This window comes from Pelmatolapia mariae, linkage group LG10_11 (genome assembly GCF_036321145.2).
Source record: "Pelmatolapia mariae isolate MD_Pm_ZW linkage group LG10_11, Pm_UMD_F_2, whole genome shotgun sequence".
Lineage (NCBI taxonomy): Eukaryota > Metazoa > Chordata > Actinopteri > Cichliformes > Cichlidae > Pelmatolapia > Pelmatolapia mariae.
In genome coordinates, this window is record NC_086236.1 from 9,854,543 (window position 1) to 9,876,940 (window position 22,398).

Genomic DNA, 22,398 nt, shown 5'->3' on the forward strand with positions numbered 1-22,398 from the left:
AACAAATGTGGTGTTGGTGTTGACCTGCACTGCTGCATGGCTTGCATGGCTCAAAAAGATCTCATTGGTTGCCACCGACGTCCCTAAAGTTGCATTAGTTTCCCAAACTCCACGGTTAAACTCAGAGGGATCAAGATACAGATCCTCGTAGCCATTGGGTAAAAAGTTATTGTCTGGCTCCTGATCATCACCGTTACTCCAAGCAAAGTAGGACCCAATCACTGGCTGGTATAGGGGCTGAAAACCAGATGCATAAGGATTTGGGAGCACTGGATAGCCTTCAGTCTGTGCAGATGAATAGTCATGCATATAGCTTGTGAAACTAGTTTCATCGCCTGTATACAAAACAGGAGATTCAGAGTTATTGTCCGGATCAGCTATTTCGTCCAGATCGTCCAGGCTGGCTCCACGTTCAGCCTGCTGCAGGGACACGGCATGCTTCGCCAGGCCAATACACCTCCCGATCTTTATGAAGCGAAGGGAGTCCAGGAGAAACGGCTCGAAGCCCCCAGCTGCTTCGATCTTTCGCTTAGCCTCAGAAGGGAAATTTTCAAGTTCACCCACCAGCAGAGGGTCTTCAGCTACCAGGGGACCATGTTCGTCCAAGATCTGAGCAAAGTAGCTGCAGGGGGACAGACAGTCCAAATATTACTCGCACTTACATATGCTCACATAAGAAAGCATAAGCGTAACCTCTTTAATGTGTTTGCACTTACTCATACAAACTCTCTTTTGTTGAGTCAGGGCTGTTGTCCAAAATATGTTTATAGTGACTTCTGTGTCTCCTGCCGTCATACTGATCCTCGAATTCCGCCACTTGGTCTCGAAGGTGGCTCGGCACAGTGAACGAATCGAGCGTGTCAAGGAATGATCTGTAGACAGAAAGCTTGATTGTTACCAACAAGTTTCAGCTAAAACATAGTCTGCATATCCATGAAGACAAAGGAACTTACAAAGAATCATCTTCAAAAAACTCTTGGTCCCACTCATCCCTTGGATTAACACTTCTCATCCCAGACAAAACAATAACACCCTGAGAGGAAAACAAGGAAGAAACATTTTAGTGAGACACCGCATAAATTAATTCCTCTTACATGCAACAACTAATATTGCAACCTCTGACCTTTGGCTCTTTCTGTTTCTTTTTCCGGCCTCGACTCTTAGCTTTGATAGGAGAATTCTGAAGGGAGAACGAGTCTGATGAGCATAAAACTAAAACTCCAGTTTAGTGTTGTCTACTCCATATTTTGTTATTGAGAAAAATCAGTTCACTTTAAAAGGAATAGTTTGACATTTGAGGAAATTACTTGTGTGGACAAACCAAGTTGAAGGTTTCAGCCAAGACTTCCAATAAAGTGCTGTATTTTGAGAATCCACAACTAATCCCTGCTCTAAATCATCTATGGTGATAGCACTAAGTAAAGACCTCCTTAATATCGGTCTCTCACACACACACACACACACACACACACACACACACACACACACACACACACAGGCTATAAGCATGAGAGTCCCATCTGCTGTTTAAACCTTCAGTTTGGGAGGGGTAGCCAATCAGAATAAATCTGGTTCAAAGGGGAGGAGCTCAAATGTACTGTTTTAGGCAGAGGATAAACAGGTCTTTTGTCCCATTTACCCTCCCCTCAACTCCAACCGGTCATGGCAAATGTTTGCCCCTCCCTGTGCCTGGTACTGCCAGAGGTTTCTTCCTGCTAAAAAGGAGTTTTTCCTTCCCACTCTCACCAAGTGCTTGTTCACAGGGGGTCATCTGATCTTGGGGTTTTTTTCTCTGTTATCATAGAGTCTTTATCTATATTATATGAAGCATCTTAAGGTGAATGCTGTTGTGCTTTGGCGCATTATAAACAAAACTGAAGTGTGTTAAACTGTGCATCATGTAAAGCTTCTTTAATGAAGCACAAGATTAAAAATCTGGAGCTAGATAAGCTAAATAAGCCTAATACATCTACTTTAAAGATCTTTGAGGTAAAAATGTGTAAGTATAATACGGCAACGTGTTATTCTGCTGTGTGATCCAGTTATGATGTGAAGAGATTTTTTTCTTAAATGAAACAAAGCATGGATTTGGGTAATTGCTCCACCCCTGCTATGATATTGAATAATAACCCAAATCAGAAATCAATCAATGCAAAAACACCCTAAAATATCATTTTAGTGCTTTCCCCACCACCAGTGTATTTCTGAAAATGTCAAACTAATCCTTTAAGTTTATAGACCTATAGCCAAATATATTTTAGATTTCCAAAAACCTTACATTTTGACTTTCATCTGACTTTTTTAAGACCGAACAATGCCCATCTGAAAAACAAACAAAATAAAATCATGAGGTAAAATGAAGGCTCTCCCAATCAAAAGTTAGTCGAGCTCAAAATACGCACCCAACATATCAAAATATTCATCCAGAATAGAGTGGCAGGAGACATACTCATCCCTATGCTCGTCCATAGTCCAGATAAAGAGTCTCATGTCATGTGGCGGGGCCTGTTTAAGGTATTCAGTCACAGTTAAGCCAATGCTTGAAAATAACTCCGGGCTCGTGCCCAACTTCTCTATAATCATATCCTGTAAAGGTCCAAATTTTAGCAGAAGAGACAAGTCCAGTTGCTCCAAGCGTCCTGCGTAGCGTTCAATGAAGCTCTGGGCAGCATTCAGACCTGCAGAAGAAACAGTAATCCATTTAACAGTATGAATACCTAAAAAAGCCACTTGTAATGCAACAGAAACTCTTCTGACACGTATTTCAGACTATCAGATTAAGTGGATAAACACCAACCTCCATCATTGAGCCGGTGCACCCAATTGCTGAGTTTGGGATTTATGTTCACACAGCTACTGAGCTCCTGGATAAATACACGAGCCCAAACCCGGTTCTTCCTCTCCAGCAGCAGCTCAACAACTTGTCCTAAAGTCTCTAGTTGCTCCTGCTGCCAGTTCAGCATCCTTCCAGCTAGCTGGTTCCCCCTAGCAAAGTCCAGCTCCAACCAGGGTTTCAGACTGCTGAAGAGAACAGAAATATGGAGGCCATTCTCCCCCCTCAGAAGCTCCACGTTCTGGTTGATCTGCAGAAGAACTCGATCTCTGTACACTAACCAGACTGAAACAAGGGAAACAGACAAAAGGTGAATCAACAGGTGTTTGGGTTGAGAAAAGTCAAAATGTTAAATTCTAACTAAAGGAAACCTTTTTAACAAAATTTTAACAAAGCTACAGGAGGCACCTTTCTGCTGACTCGGAGCTGCCGAGTCTTGCTGCTGTTGCAGAATCTGCTTATCCTCCTTATCCTGAAAAGACACTTTATGCTGCTTCCTCCTTAGCGTGTGCTCCTCCTTTGATTTCAACTTCTTCAGACTGAAAAACAGCAAGAAGTAGTACAGATTTTCAGAAAGCAGCTGTACGTGAATGTGAATCATAAAACTAAAGTCATGGTTTGATCCCCGGGTTCTCCGGTCTGCTTGTTGAAGTATTCTAGGAGAGAGAATAAACTCTGAGTAGTCCCTGATGCATTCACTGGAATTTCATTGTGCATGTGAACATCAGGCCAAGTGTTAAACACAAAATAATAAAAATACTGGCGACGGCCAGTGTTCACTGAGACTCAAACCTGTCCAAGATTTTTAGTAGACACACCTAACTTGTAACTCCTACACTGAATCACACTTTGTAGCTGAGCCGTTTGAAATAGAAGAGCTCTGCAGATACTGTGACGCAAATTTTAAGAATGTCAGAAAAAAATCAGAGACCGGTGTGGCTTCTTCAACTGAACGAGCATCTTTGGCATTCATTGCAATTTGAGTGTTTAAAAGCCCTTACTGGTCAGGGAAATCTTTGAGCTTGGCTTTAAGTGAACTGCCTGTACACACAGGACAGGCATGCAGATGAGTCAGCTGCTTGTAGGTGTGAGACGGACACACTGTCACTTTATAAATTCAAGAGGGAGTTACCGGGTCCCTGCTACAGCCAAAACAGCTGCTGATACTAAAGTATAAGCAACAGTGCGAAATAACCAGAACATCTAGCTGGTAATTATTAGCTAGTAGCTACATAGTTGTTAATTTTTTCTTAAAGTTCCCAGTAACACAAACATCCAGAATGAACTCTGTGTAACGTCAGCCTCACCTTGTACATTTCTGATTCACCTTTGGCTTCTTCACAGTCTGCGGTTTGGGGACTGCAGCTTCAAACTGAAAAGACAAAAGAACTCAAGTCAACAACAACTCTGTGACTCATGACCAGAGTTTCTACGCCACCCCTCAAAGAGCTTTCGCCTCTCACCTTACACTTCACCACGCCCGTCGGACAAAAGATTGTTATACTACAGATCTGACCGATGCAGTCTGGAGTCAAACAAGCTTCTTGCAGCAAATCCTGCAACACAAAAACAAGTAGGTCTGTTCACAGCTGGAAATTGTAGCTTCATGATAACAAGAAAGCAACAGAATACACAGAAGGATGTAACAAGGTCTAAATTCACCTTTTCACTCTTTTCTGAGAAGGCTGACGCTTTCAGGGTCTTCCAACACGTGACGTGATATTCAACTGTGCAGTCCTCACAGCAGCATATCCGAATGAAGCCCTTCATAAAGTAGAAAAAACATTATGGTTTCTATCTTTTCTTTCTTTCCTTTTTTTAAACTGTGAAATATTGACTGGATGCTGTTTACTTTAAAATCTGGGTCAGTAAAGTAGATTTCAGCTTTCACTGGGCAAAGACATTTGTCAAGGCGACAAATGGCATCAGGAAGGGGAGGAAACTTGCACAACTCTATAGCATCTTCCAGAATTTCCTAAAACGAAAGAAAACATGAGCAATGCTTGATTCACATCACACATTTGTTAAAATATAAAGCACCTGAGACTCACCTTGAAATAGTCTGGCTGTGTTTCTTTGACAATCTCTTTTGTTAAAGGCCAGGTGAGTTTACCAGGTGTTATTTGATTCTTGACCATCTGCAGGGAATCTAAAAACTGCTCCAGAGCTACTGCAAACCTGCCAGAAGCAGAAGAATCCACACATTGCACAGTTTGAAAATGCAAAAGTCAGAATCAGTGACAAAACTGCTGTTAACTGATGTTTGTTGTGTACCTGTTCTCCCTGAGATACAGCTTGCCAAAGGTGTAGTAAACTAGACACTGAAACGTCCTCTCGTCGTATGATTTGATCTTCTCCAGCAGTTTTTCTGCTCCTGTCAGTTCCTACATATGAACGACAACCACATATAAAGTGAATGCAACAAAGTCCACCTTGTTCCACTTTGCTACTGAAAATATTTCCTGCCTTAACTGCTTTATCTATCTATCTATCTATCTATCTATCTGAACTTCTTTTTGCAACAAGGATGCACGGTGACTTAGCTGTAGTCCCTGGTGCAGAATGGTGCTTCTGCCAAAAAATAAAATTTGACCACTTTGCTTAAAACTTACCTCCGGCCGGCCGATCTGTATCAGGGCTGACGCATGGCCAAACAGTAACAACAGCTCATCTATTGTTGAAAGTCCAAGTTCCTGAGAACAAGAAGAAGAAAGGACATTAATCATTCTGCTGAAACTGTAATTATCCAAAAGGATTAACATTAAAACCTTTACTTAGTGCTTCAAAAGTACTTGTTTGTTCAGCTTAGGGGAGCAGAAACTTAGTTTCTTCCTCACAAGAAGAGTTGAATAATCTCACAGGTTCCTATTGGGGTTTTTTTTTTTCTTCTTAAATAGTTTATAATGAAAAGTGAGAGGAAGCATGGTAGAAGAGGAAGGACGTGACTCGCAAGAATAGGCTCCCTGCTCTAAATCAGCAATTAACCACAGTGAACAACTCACTGGGGAAAGATCTAAGAACCTCGACCTAATTTCAAATAGGAACTTTTTATTTTTAATCCCAATTTTAAATAAAAAAAGAAAATAAGATAAAAAACATTTATTATCCTCAATTTACATCTTAGGCCAGATCTTTTAATTTTTCTGACTTTTACAAAGACAAAAATATTTCTCAAAGTTTTCTGCAAGATTTTATTTACTGCCATTCTTTTTTTTTTTTTTTTTTTTTTTTTTTAAATCTTGCACTTTGACGGACTTTGGTCTGTATGTGCGTATGAAGAGTGCTATGTAAATAAAGCCAAATAATCCAGTTAAGTTTCGTTTCAGTGTTATGTCATCATCTCTAGAAAGGATCAGTGTAGTGTGAGAAATGTGGAAAAAACAAAAATTTGTACACAACACTGCAAATCTGCAGACAAACTAAAACTATTGACATATTTTTTTGTAATTGGAGTTCATTGGGAATTCATACTTTAGCTTTAGCATACTTTAGTTTAGCCACATTAAGAACTAATATTACCTTGGGTGTTACAGTTTCCAGTAAGGTCAGCGCCCTGCTGAAGGCCTGCTCTGCGTTGCGGGTACGGAGGTCAGCCATTGCAGTGTGAGCATCTTCCACCAAAGATCTGAACTCTTTCAATCTGTCGGCTTTACCGTCAACCACTACCTGGCTCTGAACAGAGGACGGCCACTTTATGTAACGGTACTGCTGATGACTTTGAAGCAGTGCTAAATGTGAGAAACTTACCTGTTTTCCAGGATGACTAGTTTTGTTCTTTGATTTCTTCTTTGCTGTGGCGTTGGACTCTCCCGTTTCACTCTTCGAAAGCGGCTCGCTTCAGAACACAAACGTTTTAGTCAGTTTTAAATTATGCTTAAACATTTCCCCAGCTGAAGTTGTTTTTCTGTGTTTGACAGTACTGTCCAATGGAGCCAAAGGTTGTGGTAGAAAAGTGAGACATCGTTTTTATGGGTTATTAATAGCAGTGTTTTCACCAACCTTTTAGATGGTTTAAGGTCTTTACTGTTGCTGTTCTTCTGTGCAGTCCTTTCAGTTTTTCCTTGGGAGAGAATATCAGACTTTAAAGTGGACCTTTTCTGCTTTTTCCTAATTTCCTGTCTTATACGCACACACTCTTACAAAGTTCATATTAAACATACACATAATTCTAGCTAAGGCCATCAGTGTATATACAGGTAATCTCTGTGAGTCCCAGAGCTCAGTGCCTCAGACTGCTTTAAACTGACAGGGACAGAAAGGGAGTCAACAAGTTTGTTTCAGCCAGAATATGGACTGAGTGGCTGCAGCAAGGCCCAGTTTATGTTAAATAAGGAATATATTCAATTGTTACTCAAGTAAAGCCTAATCTGATTTCTGATCCTCCTAAGAGGAAGCAAAGTTTCACCTTGATTTACTTATGTGAATGCAGTTATGTTTGAGCAGCTGAGTAGCAGGCACCAAGACAAGAAGTGATATAACTATATCCCAGATATCAAAACATTTATAAAAGTGACCAAAAGGTCCTGTAACTTTCTTCACTTTTCTCTAAGTTTTTTTTAAAGCCAAGTTGAGCCAGCTGCCCTCGAACACCATCAAAAAGGCCTCAATTTCTGATTGTGAGTGCTGTCAGGAGTTAATCAACAGTCCATGTCAGAATCACAGCTGATGGGTTTCACTGATTTGGAAATTTAAAAAAAAATATCTGAATTCACAGCAACTCAAATTTGATTCTATTCATGTCATCGACTGCAAATTAGCCTGAATTTGTATCACTTCATGGTCATCATACATATTCATGTCATGTGGCAATTTAGCAATACACTTCAAAATAAGCCTCAGAGCCTCAAAGCATTAGCTTTCCATACTGGAAAGTGCAACTATATGATGAAAGATAAAAACCAAAAGGATGAAACCACACTCACTTGTCTGCTTGTCCATGTTTACTACCTGTTAACACACAAATAAAATATCAACTCTAAAATTAAGCAACAAAACATGAGTCATATTTTTAAAATGTGACAAAACTAAAAGCTGCAAATTTTCATCATCTGAATGTTCTTTTAAAACCACCACAATTAAAATTTAAATAGATACCAAAGAACATCTATAGCTGAAGATCATGAGACCATAGTAATCAATACATATACATTTACAAATATGCATAAAAGGAATTAATAATCAATGCTAGAATAAAAAAAGAAAGAAAGAAACAGAACACTGAAATAAACAAACAAAAACCGAAATTAAAGTCAACTTAAATGTAAATGCTCAAAACAAAAACTTAATTGAAAGAAAAAAAAACTAACAAACATTACAAATACTGTTACTCATTTTCTTTCTTGCCACTTCCACTTTTCTTTCACATATAAGCTCTTCTGTATTAAAATATTAATATTTTGACATTTCCCCTTTTATCTTAGACAAACAGACCTAAAACTAAAGTTTATGATTACAAAATACAAAAAAAAAGAACCTGAATTAAGGTTTTGTTCAGCATTTTTGATTGAAAACTGGATTATCAGAATTACTATTAATCGTTTATCAATTAGACCACTCTATTAAAGATTTCATTCACTTAATATTTCGACAAAAATACTTAAAAATCTTATCCTTACCTAACAAACTAATTTATTATTCTGCTTTATTGACAACCTCAAATGATGCATTACAAACCTTTGGGGACGTGCTGGCAGCTGGATAACTCTTATGAGATGGTGTCACGAGGCCGAGTCTTAAACTGTGAAGAAAAAATAAAACTGCATGAAATAAAAATTTTACTAGCGGTTATTACCAAGTGCACAAAGCACATACATACCTTTGACCTTGCTCTAGTGGTCCAGCTGAAATCAGAGCACAGAAATATCAGTTTGAATTTGGAGGGATATGACAGATTATTTTTTCAATAAAACCAAAAACAGGATCTTAATTGGAAGGTAAAAAGTGGAAACATTCAACAACAAAACAAAAAAAGAAATAACCCTTTACCATTAGCCACTGTAAGAAGACAGGGTTTTTAAGTTTACCTGAGACATATCCTCGAGGTGGGCCTGGATGAGCCATTGGATGTGCCATTGGATGTGCCACTGGATGTGTCATTGGATGTGCCATTGGATGTGTCATTGGATGTGCCATTGGATGTGGTGTTGTGTATTTGTAGAACTGTGTTTCCAGATCTTTGACTCCCTCGTGGTCATCTTTACAGAGCATCTGGGCCAACTTGTTTGCTTTGATTGCCATTTCATAGTGTCCCAAGGAGAACAAGGCCTCACAGTAACGGTAGTGACCCTGTACAAAAACAAGAAAGATGATTTCTTCATCACAGCAGCTGTTTGCTCACACAGTTCACATAATAATGCTCAGTGTGAACCAGCTAAGTAAACACTTTCTATGTTTCTTTCCATTTGCTGTTCAGATAAGGTACTGTACGCTAAAGCTAAACACAAAGTTACAAGCATGGTGGGTGGCAGCATAATGCTCTAGGGCTGTTTTGCTGGTACATTGCACAAAGTGGATGGAATAATGAAGACGGATGACTACTTCCAAATTCTTCCACTTCACCTCAAATTAGCAGCTAGATGTTTGAAACTTGGACACAGCTGGGTGTTTCAGCAGGACGATGTTTTGGAATGGATAAAGCAGGCTAACATTAAGCTTCTGGGAATGGCCTTCCCAAAGCCTCAACCTCATTGAAAATGTTTGGACTATTCTTAAAAGCCGGTACTGTGCCAGGAAACCAACCAATCTAAATGAACTCTACCAAGAGAGGTGGTCAAATACCCAGCCAGAATTATGCTATGCACTTGTTGATGGCTACTAAAGGCATCTGGTCACGGTGCAACTTGCAAAAACAAAACTAATCCAAAGAAAAGTCATCAAAATCTGTTGTGACACAGACTTCAGTCTACTCTAATAACAGAAACTCAGCAGAAATGAAAGCAACAGTGGAGCAGAAATTTATTTTACTGAATATGATCAACTCAGAACATTACAAACAAAGATTATAAAAAAGATAAATACCTTTGCCCACACAGGTTTAATCAGAGTGGCACGTTTTCCATCGCCGACCGCTTTTCTGAAAAAAAAAAATAAAAAGTTTGGATCGAAAGACCCACGAGCTTGTGACTTGCTCTGCTTCACAAAAACAATCTGCAGTAAAACACACCTCAGAATGGGTGTGGCGTAGTTTTACAACAATCACAGGTGCAAAGTGAAAGCATTTATGACAAGTTGTTTTCAGTAAGTTTCGGGCACAACTGCAACTTCTTCCAACGTACACAGAGAAGAGGATCAAATGTGGAGAGGTTAAAGATCCAGCAACGCTGGTTTTACATACAACAACTTGTTTTAAAAAAAACATCTGATGAATGAGTGTCTGCGTGTGGTTGTTATGCGTAAGTGCTTCCAACACTTGCTTTTTGCAGTATCAGATAAGGGTAATAATGTCCTCATGTGTATTTGAACTAGATGGCAAAGCTTTTAGTACATGTCTGTTTTTTATTTTTGAGAATAAATTGAAAGTCCACTTATTCTTTTGTTTAGGTCACTTTTGTCTTGGTTGAAGACAAAAGTGACTTCCTACACAAAGAAATTTGGTATTAAAACATTTGACAGCTTTTAAAAAAGGCCAGTTTCAGTTAAATATTGACTTTAGATCAACCACAGATTAATTATATCAATAGGTTAACAGCACTGTGTTGCCATATTTGGTGTTAAATTCACTATTTTATTCCATAGACAGACACTAGGGGTTGGCGATAGAGCCTCACAATAATAAGATGATATTTCAAAGAAATTTGTAATTATATTTATGACAACATAGAGAAAAAAACCCTGAACAACATTTTGATCCATTACTGCACACAGAAGGAAACAATATTTATTAATGAAGAAGCATTGAAAGGCATTTCCATTCTTTTTCAATGAGCTAACGTCTCTGATGACACACCCTAATTCAAATTGTGTACAAGAAACAATGGTAGTGACTTTGAGCACAACTCAAATGTAAACACCGAAGTAACCTAGGTCGTGTTTCCATGGGACATTTTAATTTAAAGCGTTTACTACCTTAACAACAACAATTAAATTAACTTTACCTTGTAACTCCTCTGAAGCCTGCACAGTAGGGTCACATAAGAGAATTGAAACTGATGAATATTATCTAGCTAGGATGTTGTGGCTGCGTAAACCGTTTCCTGTCATGTGGAACGATGACACCAGCCAATGCTCCAGCAATGCTCAACCCAGTCATTTGTTTACTTTGGTCTTACATCATCAGCTGCTAGCATCTCTTCCTCACCTGCCATCACAGCCTGGTTCTACCTCAAGTGGTGAAACACTCGAGGCATTGCTAAATCATTCTATCCTAAAATTACAGTTTGATATCACTTAAAACTATATCGCTGTTATGGGAGATAGCATGACAGAGCCCTGATCTAAACCAGACATTTATGTGTTTATATCTATGATAGCCACTAATAAGGTTCAGAGAATTTAAGAGAATAGGGTGCCAGGTAGGCTAGAAAGTACACAAAGATCAACAGGAAACATACAGTGCTTAACAAACCTATTAGGCCACTCACCATAAAAATAAAAGAACCAAATTCATATTTTTATACCCAAATTTGAGACGGAGTGCTGGATATCTCTGAGAAGTCAGAAATTAATCAAGCAAAACATTCAACCACTAAAATTATTTTTTTGTTCAGGGATATAAGTGAACAATTAAGAAAAAAGAAAAAAAAAAAAAAAGATGTGTTTTAATATCCTCTCAGCTTTTTTGTAAAACAGAAAATTAAAAAAAAAAAAAAAAGATTAACAAAAATTATGTTTTAGCATTAATAATAAGATTTTGACTAATGAGACTGCGCATACTGGTTGATTAACTACTACAGAAATATAAAAATTACCAATGCTGTTAATCTAGGGCAGCTGTGAGTTAAAATTTACAACCTTACATTGGGTGGTGGTATAATACATTTATTAAGCATTGAATTTTCTGCTCTTTATCAAACAAAACGGTGGCAAGTGCTCCAGAATGAGTGGTACTTACAGATATTTCTTACACCTGATAAAGGATAGGGCTCGGTTTCCATAAAGTTTGTGATTGTCAGGGCTGGGAAGAGAAATAAATTCATTTCAACTACAAAAAGGCACAGCTTTGCTTTTTAGTGGACAGATATGTAGAATGTGTTTTTTGACATATTTCCATGGATTAAATACACTCAGTGACAAGCAACACATTTAGGCTGTATTAAGAAATGTACAGCCACAGTCACACGGGCTTAATGGCCAGCCAACAACACCCTAGCAACCAGTGGTTGCTGGGGGGAGTGCATTCCCAAACTGGTTGGACAGTGGCTGCTGGAGGTCACAAGGTAAAAATTAGTGTCAACAGCCAGCAACCAGTAACCATTCACCAACCAGTCAAGGCAAATATACATTTTTCCCTAGAAGCCGGTGGTTGCCGGGGGTCACTGAACAGTCTCTTGGCATATGTGACCGACACCTTATCCATCTCATTATGATGGTGCTGCAGTGTATCACAGTTGTCATAAGGTAAAGGCATGGCACTAAAATTTAATGTCAGAGAAGTATTACTTACTAATATTCGATGGCTTTAGAATAATACTTCACCGCTTCTTCATATTGCTGTTTCTCAAAGTGCTCGTTTCCTTTCTTCTTCATCTCTTCACTTTTCTGGGGGAGGAATATATTTATTTCCACTGGCGGTAGAGAAATGCATTCAAGCACAGGAAGGAAAAAAAGTTTTTAAAAAAACAGCATTAAATCTATTGAGGAAGCACTTTAAAGTTATTGAGCGTCTGAGGTTGTTTTCAAGCAAGTTACAGCAAGTAGACTGCCTGCTGGCTCTACTATGAAACAGGATTTGTGGCTGGGCAAGGTCACGTTAGGGCATGCATGCAGCACATTGGTGTCCTGTATGAAATAAGTTCGACATAACCAGGCTTTATTTCTGTTAGCTGACTGTTAGCTTGACAAAAGTTTAAATCCCAGTCAGAGGTAATGGATATCCATTTCTATGTTAACCAAGTTTCAGTTTCAGATTACCTTTAATTCAGTGTCAGTTTATTTTTAAGCTTTTTGATTATTGTCCCCAATCTAAATTATTTGATGTTTTACTTGCCACAATATGATCAACATTCATTGTGTTTAAATTTATAAACTTGGAATAATTATGTGCCTTTGTGTCCATATTCAAACATGGATACTTATCTTTAATGTGTAGCTTTTATTCAAACTGTGAAGCACTCTGATACTTTTCAAAACACCATAAACGTGGAGTTAGAAACCTTGTTAAACTATTACTACTCCCACTAAATTTTTAAACAGTAACTCACTGATGACTGTAAAAATTTAACAACGTCAGAAATCTGCTCAGTAGCAGCAGATAAACAGGCCCAAAAGAAGTGGGGCAGGGAGAGAGGGTAGAAGTGACCTGGGAATTTATAGTCTGACCATCAATCGGTTTTAATCTGGGTTTCAAGTCATTTTGCGCATTGTGGTCTTTGGTTCTCCTTTTGTTGGTTTGCAAAAAAATATCCTTGATATTCCAAACCTGTCACCTCTCCTGGTAAACACTGTCAAAGTATCAGAAGCCTCTTTATCATTACTACCTAATCAGCTCAACTCTACTCGTTCTTGGTCATTATAGCAACGCAACCGAAAATCCCATGACGTCATCTGTATGAGATACAAGTAGCAATGGAGGATGTCGAATCGATGGTATGAATACTGCTCAGTTTGTGGCTTTTTGTCACACTCTGGGTCCAAGGTGTTGGTTTTTGTGCAGCCATGTCTCTCGTGGCCGGGTTTCAAAAGCTCTCATGACTCATTTAGTGACGTTGTTGATTGCCCAGTCAGTGGCTTGCAGTCTGTTGACATCACATTTCCAGATTGAGCAATCTTCCTTGGAACTCTGGCGCAAGAAGGTACTCAAAAAGTATCTGGTGCCAAGTACTACCACTTAATGGAAAACCCTAAAAAGCGAGTCCAGTCGAGCTGAGCAGGCACCAGTGGAAAAAACAAGACTATGAGAAACAGTGTGGTGGCTCTTACCTCAACATAAAAGTCCAACGGTCGAGCCATCAGCTCCTGCATCCGCCTATCTGGGCTGCTACCCATGTCCTGAATAAGCCTGGCATCTGAACAAAAGACAAGTATCAGCTTTTAAGTCAAAGAAAATTATCAACAAACGAGTTCACCGTTTAGAAAAGGAAAAAAACTGTACATATCACAGACTCAACACATAAAGATAGCCACAGGAATTACTAGAACTGAGCACACAAAAGCAGATACTGTGTCTTACACTCTGTGAAGATGAAGTGGAGAGCTGTGAAGCAGGTGTCTCTGGAGTTGAGCTCAGCCATTCGCTTTTGTATATCAGGTTCTCCTGTTCGCAGCAACCAGCGAAACGCATCATCCGAGACCTCCACACTGCGCTGGTTTCAAACAAAGTCAACACACCATCACTCATAAGCACTGTTTGTACAACTGCATTATATTTTTACCCATTTTGGACAAAATAACAGAAAATACACTGCACGTGCACAGCGTCAAGTATTTAGGTGAGACCCTGCTACCAAAAATACATTTTTGGTGAATAACTCTGACTTTTGACGTTCACATATCAGAAACCGAATGAAAAACTGGTCACTTTTTGGAGCTCTTTCATTTATATATTTTTAAAATCACCCGACAAACTTCCAAAATCAATAATTACAATATTTTTTTCCAAACTTACCAAGTTAAGCCTGTTGCTAAGTAGAACAATATGTTTTGACTCATTCCTTTTTACCTGGGAGAGAGAACAAACAAGCACCTGTTAGAAAGAAAATGAGACTTACAGACTTACAATCTTATCTCTGTGTGTCTGACTGACATATTTAACTTACAAATCCTCTCTCCAAGGCCCTGAAGATCGTTTCTACTATTTCTATTCTTCTTATGTGCTTTAGATTTATATCGTTGTTTTCACTGAAAAGAGACCATTACACATTCTATTAACAGTTTAAACACTGATGATGAAGAGGTATTAACTACAGGTAATTATAACTGTGCTTACTTTGCGCTGATTAGACCTATTTCAATAGCCCAGCGAACAGTAACGCACTCATCACGCTGCAGCAGAATGGGAAGCCAGAAGGAACAAATTTTCATCCTCTGCACTGCTTCTCTTTTTTTGTCAACAGGGATATCATACCATCGGTTAAAAATGTCCTCTGGAAAAAAACACATGGAGAAAACGATGCAAAGTGTTGAGTGACGGCAAACAGAAGATGGCACATTATAGGATCATTATTCTATCTGTTCGTTTTAAAAGAGGAAAATAAAACATTAAAAAATGTTTTTAATGATTATTACTATTTGTGAACAACTAAACTCAATAAAAAACAATTACTTGACTGTTAAATCCAGTCACAACTAATGCATAAGAGTTTTTAACCAAATAATCCACATTTCACAAGTTTGCACTTTATATAAAATGACCCGCTTCTCTTATGAAACATATTGTGCAATATGAGAAAACATATTGCTTCACTGTAGCCTTTTAATAGCATCTTCACTAAAACTCACTCTACAAAAGTAGTGAGAATAAAAAAGAACTCAGAAAAGTACATGTAACAAAATATATGTACAGTAACTGTCTAGGTCACAACATAGGACTACAGTGACTGAACTTAATATATTATATTATTTAAGCTTCCTCTATCATTCTCATTGTTACATCTGTACTGGAGACACTGCTTTATACAGTCAAATCCACAAATGTTTGGACAGAAACTCGATTTTCGTCATTTTCCCCTCTGAGCACCATCGCTGTGGATCAAGCAATCAAGATATGACTGAAGTGCAGACTTTCAGTTTTATTTCTGGGGGGGGGGGGGGAAATCACAAAAGTATTGCATTCATTTTTTTATATACAGGACCTGATTATCACAGGCTCAAAATTACTTAAACAAACTTTAATTTTGAATATGTTTTGTTTTCAATACTTCTGTAAAATTCCTTTGCAGTCTGTGACTGTCTGAAGTCTATAAAACACCATCACTGAGCTGGTGATTGTTTTCTGGCTCTCTGTGGCTTCGGAAACTGAAAAGCTCCTCTGTTGAGCTGAGATCAGGTGACTGACTTGGCCAGTATAGAATATCCAATTTCTTTTCCTTGAGAGACTCTTGGGTTGCTTTTGCACTATGTTCTCGGTCATTAGCCATTTGCACCGTGAAGCGCTTCCAATAAATTTTACAGCATTTCTCTGAATCTGACCTAAAAGTACAGCCCTATAATGCTACTTCTATCAGTAGTCACATCATCTCACACACACTAGTGACTCATTTCCACTGGCAGTCATACGTGGTCATAGCATAACATTGTGTCCATAATGTTCGATAGACAATGTGGTATGCTTCAGATCAAGAGCTGTTTCTCTTCTTTTGCGTACTCTCCAATTTTCCCATCATTTTGGTACAGCCTCATCCTGGTTTCTACTATCTAAAGACAGAATTGAAGACTACGACACCAGTAGTGTTTTAAACATGCAGGGCGAGGACTCAATGGGGCGCTACATGACGCGCTACATGACGCAAAGTTGAGGCATCTCACCCTCAGTTTGAGTCATCCACCCGCATCAGTTAGACAGCTGTCCTGATAGCATCTCCTATCTTATCCCAGATAAATAAACTGGTGCAAACTGTAACAGCTGCATCAGGGTATATCATTTCAGGGTATATCACATCACTCCTCTATCTGAGAAAACATTGTTTCTATAGGCCTTCAAATCTTTCTATGAAAAACTGAGGTGGTCAGGTGGGATGAATTTGCTTTATTCTACAGTAATTCATCAAAGGAAGACTCCTACAAATGCATATAAGGGTCAGTGTAAAATCACCTGTGTTCATTCTTTTCAGTGACAAAACTAACAGTATCTCTTTAGTAAACAGCACCTTTTTAACACCAAAGAGGCTATGTGCAGCTGCAGACCAAAGATGTGACCCTTGCTCTAAGATTAGTGCAATATGCAAGTGAGTCTAAAAATGTAAGTGCATGTTTTTACTTACGCAAGTAAAAACATGAACTTTATTCATTAGCAATGATATTATACATTTGAGTTATTGTATAAGGTGTCATTTAAAAGGGTTGCTCAACATTAAATGCGTTAAATTACTGATTGTATATGACATGAAAGAACACAGTTATTATCAGATTATTATGATGACCCAGTATGTAACGTTAACTCTAGAACACCAATTTGCAGTTCTGAAACATTACCACTAACGTCACGTATAATTTACTTGATAAAACACACTTCCCATAAAAGTATATTAAATTACAACAATACATGACAAAAAAAGTACTCTTATTTCCCCATGTACATTGTCACAAAAAGAAAAAAACAATGAAAATCATGTGGGTAAAAAAAATAAATCACTCAACATTAGTATTATAGGGTTAATTCCTTATAACTGTTTGGGCAGCTTCTTACCTGATGGACGAAAGGTGATGACCGTATCTTCCATTTTCTGAGTGACCAAAAGGGGGAAAAATGTTAATCAGTGACATAAAGGAAAGAAAAATAAAATAAGTAAATCATTTTATTAAAAGATTTTTAACTCACCAAAGATGCTCTGGTGCTGCCCAAGACACCATTATCATAATCAGAGTCTGAATCTGACATTTTGTTCAGCTCTGTAAAAACATTCACATCAATCACCAAAGCCAATTTTACAGTACATGGTTAAAAGATGTAAATAAATTTCTGCCAATGATTTGAATTTACTTCAGTGAATGCAAATCAACAAGCAGAAGCTTCTGTCTATATTACAGTGAAACTACAACACAACTGACCATACAAGAGAAAATCTAGTTCAATTTAATGAAGCTTGGCTCCACCTCTCTGCAATAAAATGTTCAAACTGTTTAGATATTATGTGAAAAAAAGCTCTTAAAAAAAAAAAAATAAAAATAAAAATTCTATCACACCATAACCTGCAATCTCACTGAATGTCAGCTGCCTTTTGTTCTGTTCTCTGTTAAGATAATCCCACGCTGTCTCAATGTGGCTCGGGCTCTGGGAAGGCCAAACTGGCAGATTGATAGTGTTTCACTTTGTGGTTTTCTATCCAGGTATATTTTTACTGCACTGGCAGTGTGTTTGGGATCATTGTCATACTGAAAAATAAAGCCGTTGCCAATCAGATGTTTTCCAGGACACAACTTTGAGATATTCTTCATCCGCTATAGGTATTTTTTTTTAGGCTTGCCACTTCTTATTCCACTAGTTAAGTTGGCTCAAATTTTTTTCAAGGACACACTCCACACTATACAGTGATACATCTAGTTTTCAGATAATAGCTCTTTGGGAATCACCTTTTTGCTGCAAAAAAGTATTATTTTGTGCCTATCAAACTGCGTTTGGCATAGATTCAGATAGGGCTGTGCGATATGACAAAAATCTCATATCCCGATATTAAGAAATCTATCGTCGATATAACGATATAAATTGCAAAAATGTAACATTTCCTGTAAATTCTGTGAATCTCGGGCATCTCGACTTGCGTGAAGTGTTTCCAGCTGGGCGTCGTGTACCTGGAGTCGAGTGTTTTAGCTGATGCATGGAACTATACATTTTTAGACATAAGTTGTAACGGCCACTGTTTTCTTTGTAAGTATTTATTACACAGCATGCTGCGGAGAAAAGTCTGTTCTAACGTTTGAGTCTAAGGTTTATTTTTTAGCACCTGGCGGCTCTTTTTTGCTTCTCATCCGTAAATACTCTGCATCTTTCACGTGACTCGTTTTATTTTGAAAAGCCTCAACAGGATCTTGAGCTTTATTGTGAAAGGTTTATGTGGAAAATAAACAAACGGACACGCCGTGGTTTTACCGTCGTTGTTGCTAACGAAAACGCATAAAAAACAAGCGCTTGTCCGTCCGTAGTGTGGTTATATTAAATATAAGAGAAAGAGAGAACTTTAAGAAATTAATATAGCCACTACAGTGACCATCAAAATGATGAAAAAATATTGCCATAAACAGTTTATTTTGCGACACCACGAAACAAACGATAGCGTAAAATGAAACGATAGACGTTTTTCTATCGTCATCCGATATATATCGTTATATCGAACAGCCCTAGATTCAGATGGGGTTAATCATCATTGGCTTTCTGCTTGACGATTTCAGAATTGTCCAAACTTTATGGTACAAAGACTGGACATATACAATGAGATGCAAAAGTTTGGGCAACCTTGTTAATAGTCATTACTTTCCTGTATAAATCGTTGGTTGTTACAATAAAAAATGTCAGCTAAATATATCATATAGGAGACACACACAGTGATATTTGAGAAGTGAAATGAAGTATATTGGATTTACAGAAAGTGTGCAATAATTGTTTGAACAAAATCAGGCAGGTGCATAAATTTGGGCATTGTTGTCATTTTATTGATTCCAAAACCTTTAGAACTAATTATTGGAACTCAAATTGGCTTGGTAAGCTCAGTGACCCCTGACCTACATACACAGGTGAATCCAATAATAAGAAAGAGTATTTAAGGGGGTCAATTGTAAGTTTCCCTCCTCTTTTAATTTTCTCTGAAGAGTAGCAACATGGGGGTCTCAAAACAACTCTCAATTGATCTGAAGACAAAGACTGTTCACCATCATGGTTTAGGGGAAGGATACAGAAAGCTGTCTCAGAGATTTTAGTTGTCTGTTTCCACAGTTAGGAACATATTGAGAAAATGGAAGACCACAGGGTCAGTTCAAGTTAAGGCTCGAAGTGGCAGACCAAGAAAAATCTCGGATAGACAGAAGTGACGAATGGTGAGAACAGTCAGAGTCAACCCACAGACCAGCACCAAAGACCTACAACATCATCTTGCAGCAGATGGAGTCACTGTGCATCGTTCAACCATTCGGTGCACTTTACACAAGGAGATGCTGTATGCGAGAGTGATGCAGAGGAAGCCTTTTCTCCGCCCACAGCACAAACGGAGCCGCTTGAGGTATGCTAAAGCACATTTGGACAAGCCAGCTTCATTCTGGAATAAGGTGCTGTGGACTGATGAAACAAAAACTGAGTTATTTGGGCATAACAAGGGGTGTTATGCATGGAGGGAAAAGAACACAGCATTCCAAGAAAAACACCTGCTACCTACAGTAAAATATGGTGGTGGTTCCATCATGCTGCGTGGCTGTGTGGCCAGTGCAGGGACTGGGAATCTCGTCAAAGTTGAGGGACACATGGTTTCCACTCAGTATCAGCAGATTCTGGAGACCAATGTCCAGGAATCAGTGACAAAGCTGAAGCTGCGCCGGGGCTGGATCTTTCAACAAGACAACGACCCGAAATACTGCTCAAAATCCACTAAGGCATTCATGCAGAGGAACAAGTACAACGTTCTGGAGTGGCCATCTCAGTCCCCAGATCTGAATATCATCTGTGGTGTGAGTTAAAGAGAGCTGTCCATGCTGGGAAGCCATCAAACCTGAATGAACTAGAGATGTTTTGTAAAGAGGAATGGTCCAAAATACCTTCAACCACAATCCAGACTCTCATTGGAACCTACAGGAAGTGTTTAGAGGCTGTAATTTCTGCAAAAGGCGGATCTACTAAATATTGATTTCATTTCTTTTTTTGTGGTGCCCAAATTTATGCACCTGCCTGATTTTGTTTAAACAATTATTGCACACTTTCTGTAAATCCAATAAACCTCATTTCACTTCTCAAATATCACTGTGGTCAGGTACAAGAACTGGACTGAATATGAGTGAAAAAATAATCCAAAGAAAAACCTGGAAAACTACTGCTCAAGACAACTCTAAAAATAAAAAGTCGGGTTACCTGCAAAATATAAATGAATGAGCGGACTTTTTGACAATATTGTACTCTCTCTGTCGCCATCCCTGGCTGAGTTTGCCCTTTTGTTTGCTCAATAAGGTTTTAAACACCACACCCACACATACAATTGACAGTGTTATCTAACAGAACCAGCCCAGATACGCCCAGACCTCCTCGTGCAGTCTCCTCTCAAGGCTTCATTTTTTACACAACTTGGGAATATACTGAGCACCAAACTGCAGTTTCCCCAACATCCAGTGACCGGGTGTGGTGAACTAGTCTTCCATCATAGTAAGGCCATTACGCAGAGAGCGGGCATGTAAGACACCTGAAAATCATGAGGTGATGCCCAATATATATGCAGGCAACCCCAGGTACGGTCTGAGTTATTACTAGAAATGCTTGAAGCTCATGGTCCCCCGACCTAAAATAAAAAAGATGGAGGACTGTCTTACTAGTTGAAACCTAATCTCACAGGAATTTGCCCCAATAACAATGTTAGCACTGTAGCATATGAGCTAACCTACGTAGTGGCTTACAGAGCCATGTTAAACGGCTGGAAGCGGAAATATAACACAATGCAGTAAGCGTAAGCAACATTAGCTTTAGCTTACACATACTTTCTAACGACGTGGCATACGTTAATGACTGTTCAACAACGTTTTGATACTTTTTCTCCTACTTTGTTTTAGCGCGACGCCTCACAGCATCAGCCTCAGCCAGCCTCGTAGTGTAGCTGGGTGTTGTTTTTTTACTGGGGGGGGGGGAAATAAAATATTATGGACAAATAACAAACAGCAGAAATTCAAATACGTACCTTATGATAACTGCAGTATGGATGCTTCACAGTAACCCTCGTTGCTCCTGTTCATGCTAGTGTACGGAAATGAAGGCGCGGTTAACACACGCATGCGTCAAAGTAGGCGGATCCCGCGAATGCATAAATTTCCTGCAACAAACATTTTTATTATTTCAGGGTTTGTTTGTTTTTTTTTCCTGATTTGGTGAAAGAGCTTACGAAATTAAATATAATTATTTTAATAATAATTTTTTGTAATAAAATACCTGTTAGGGAAATTAGCATTAGCTGAATCATAGCGTCTTACAAGCAAAACCGGTCATGATATTATAATAATATTATGAATACTATTCTTACATAAACTAAAATAAAATGTGCACTTTTTTTGTCTAGAAGGAGGGAAAAATCATTTTACCCGTTTAGCTGCGTTCACTACTATTCACTGTTGAATAGCGCCTCCTGCTGCATCCGGAGCTGAAATTGGAGTGGTGGTGCCCCTCCACAGATGTACGCGCTGTTATTAATTTATATCTTTAGGTAAACAAATTACGTTAAGAATAAAGTAACTGAGTAAATGATAATGAAATTTCACACTATCTTTTTCCAGTTTTATTTGCGTTTATTATTAATAATTGTTAAGTTTTGTTTTTAGTTCAGTTTCATTTCAGGTAGTCTCCAGTGGGAAACTGCTCATTGAAGTTCAGTTTTAATTCTAATTAAATGTTAAGTTTCAGTTTAATTTTCTCGTATACAATGTTAGGTTTTGTTTAGGTTAGTCTCAGTGTAGGTTTTCATTTATTACAATGTGTGCTATATTTTTTATTGTCTTCTCTTTGGATTACACTATCTACTAGTATCTAATAGTTTTGCTTTTGTGGTACAACTTGTCATGTTTACTCAATCCAG

The 22,398-nt window shown here is 38.4% G+C and overlaps 1 protein-coding gene across 1 annotated transcript in view; it reads right to left on the reverse strand.

Annotated features, from left to right (window-relative positions):
- Positions 1 to 21,591, reverse strand: part of ttc3 (tetratricopeptide repeat domain 3) — a 28,316-nt gene extending 6,725 nt beyond the window's left edge. Inside the window, exons 1-33 of the mRNA XM_063485173.1 lie at positions 21,511 to 21,591; positions 17,466 to 17,536; positions 17,334 to 17,370; positions 14,916 to 15,072; positions 14,746 to 14,827; positions 14,595 to 14,648; positions 14,160 to 14,292; positions 13,910 to 13,995; positions 12,435 to 12,529; positions 11,883 to 11,945; positions 9,851 to 9,905; positions 8,857 to 9,118; positions 8,649 to 8,673; positions 8,507 to 8,570; positions 7,756 to 7,780; positions 6,833 to 6,893; positions 6,581 to 6,668; positions 6,353 to 6,505; positions 5,446 to 5,526; positions 5,108 to 5,217; positions 4,885 to 5,011; positions 4,686 to 4,808; positions 4,496 to 4,597; positions 4,297 to 4,389; positions 4,141 to 4,205; positions 3,242 to 3,372; positions 2,798 to 3,118; positions 2,403 to 2,678; positions 2,279 to 2,322; positions 1,124 to 1,180; positions 954 to 1,033; positions 717 to 872; positions 25 to 622 (exon numbers count right to left, since the gene is read on the reverse strand). Of these exons, the coding sequence (XP_063341243.1) occupies positions 25 to 622; positions 717 to 872; positions 954 to 1,033; positions 1,124 to 1,180; positions 2,279 to 2,322; positions 2,403 to 2,678; positions 2,798 to 3,118; positions 3,242 to 3,372; positions 4,141 to 4,205; positions 4,297 to 4,389; positions 4,496 to 4,597; positions 4,686 to 4,808; positions 4,885 to 5,011; positions 5,108 to 5,217; positions 5,446 to 5,526; positions 6,353 to 6,505; positions 6,581 to 6,668; positions 6,833 to 6,893; positions 7,756 to 7,780; positions 8,507 to 8,570; positions 8,649 to 8,673; positions 8,857 to 9,118; positions 9,851 to 9,905; positions 11,883 to 11,945; positions 12,435 to 12,529; positions 13,910 to 13,995; positions 14,160 to 14,292; positions 14,595 to 14,648; positions 14,746 to 14,827; positions 14,916 to 15,072; positions 17,334 to 17,370; positions 17,466 to 17,525 (3,864 nt within the window). The 5' untranslated portion in view covers positions 17,526 to 17,536; positions 21,511 to 21,591. The remainder of the gene's footprint in view (positions 1 to 24; positions 623 to 716; positions 873 to 953; positions 1,034 to 1,123; positions 1,181 to 2,278; positions 2,323 to 2,402; positions 2,679 to 2,797; positions 3,119 to 3,241; positions 3,373 to 4,140; positions 4,206 to 4,296; positions 4,390 to 4,495; positions 4,598 to 4,685; positions 4,809 to 4,884; positions 5,012 to 5,107; positions 5,218 to 5,445; positions 5,527 to 6,352; positions 6,506 to 6,580; positions 6,669 to 6,832; positions 6,894 to 7,755; positions 7,781 to 8,506; positions 8,571 to 8,648; positions 8,674 to 8,856; positions 9,119 to 9,850; positions 9,906 to 11,882; positions 11,946 to 12,434; positions 12,530 to 13,909; positions 13,996 to 14,159; positions 14,293 to 14,594; positions 14,649 to 14,745; positions 14,828 to 14,915; positions 15,073 to 17,333; positions 17,371 to 17,465; positions 17,537 to 21,510) is intronic.
- Positions 21,592 to 22,398: the final 807 nt, after the last annotated feature.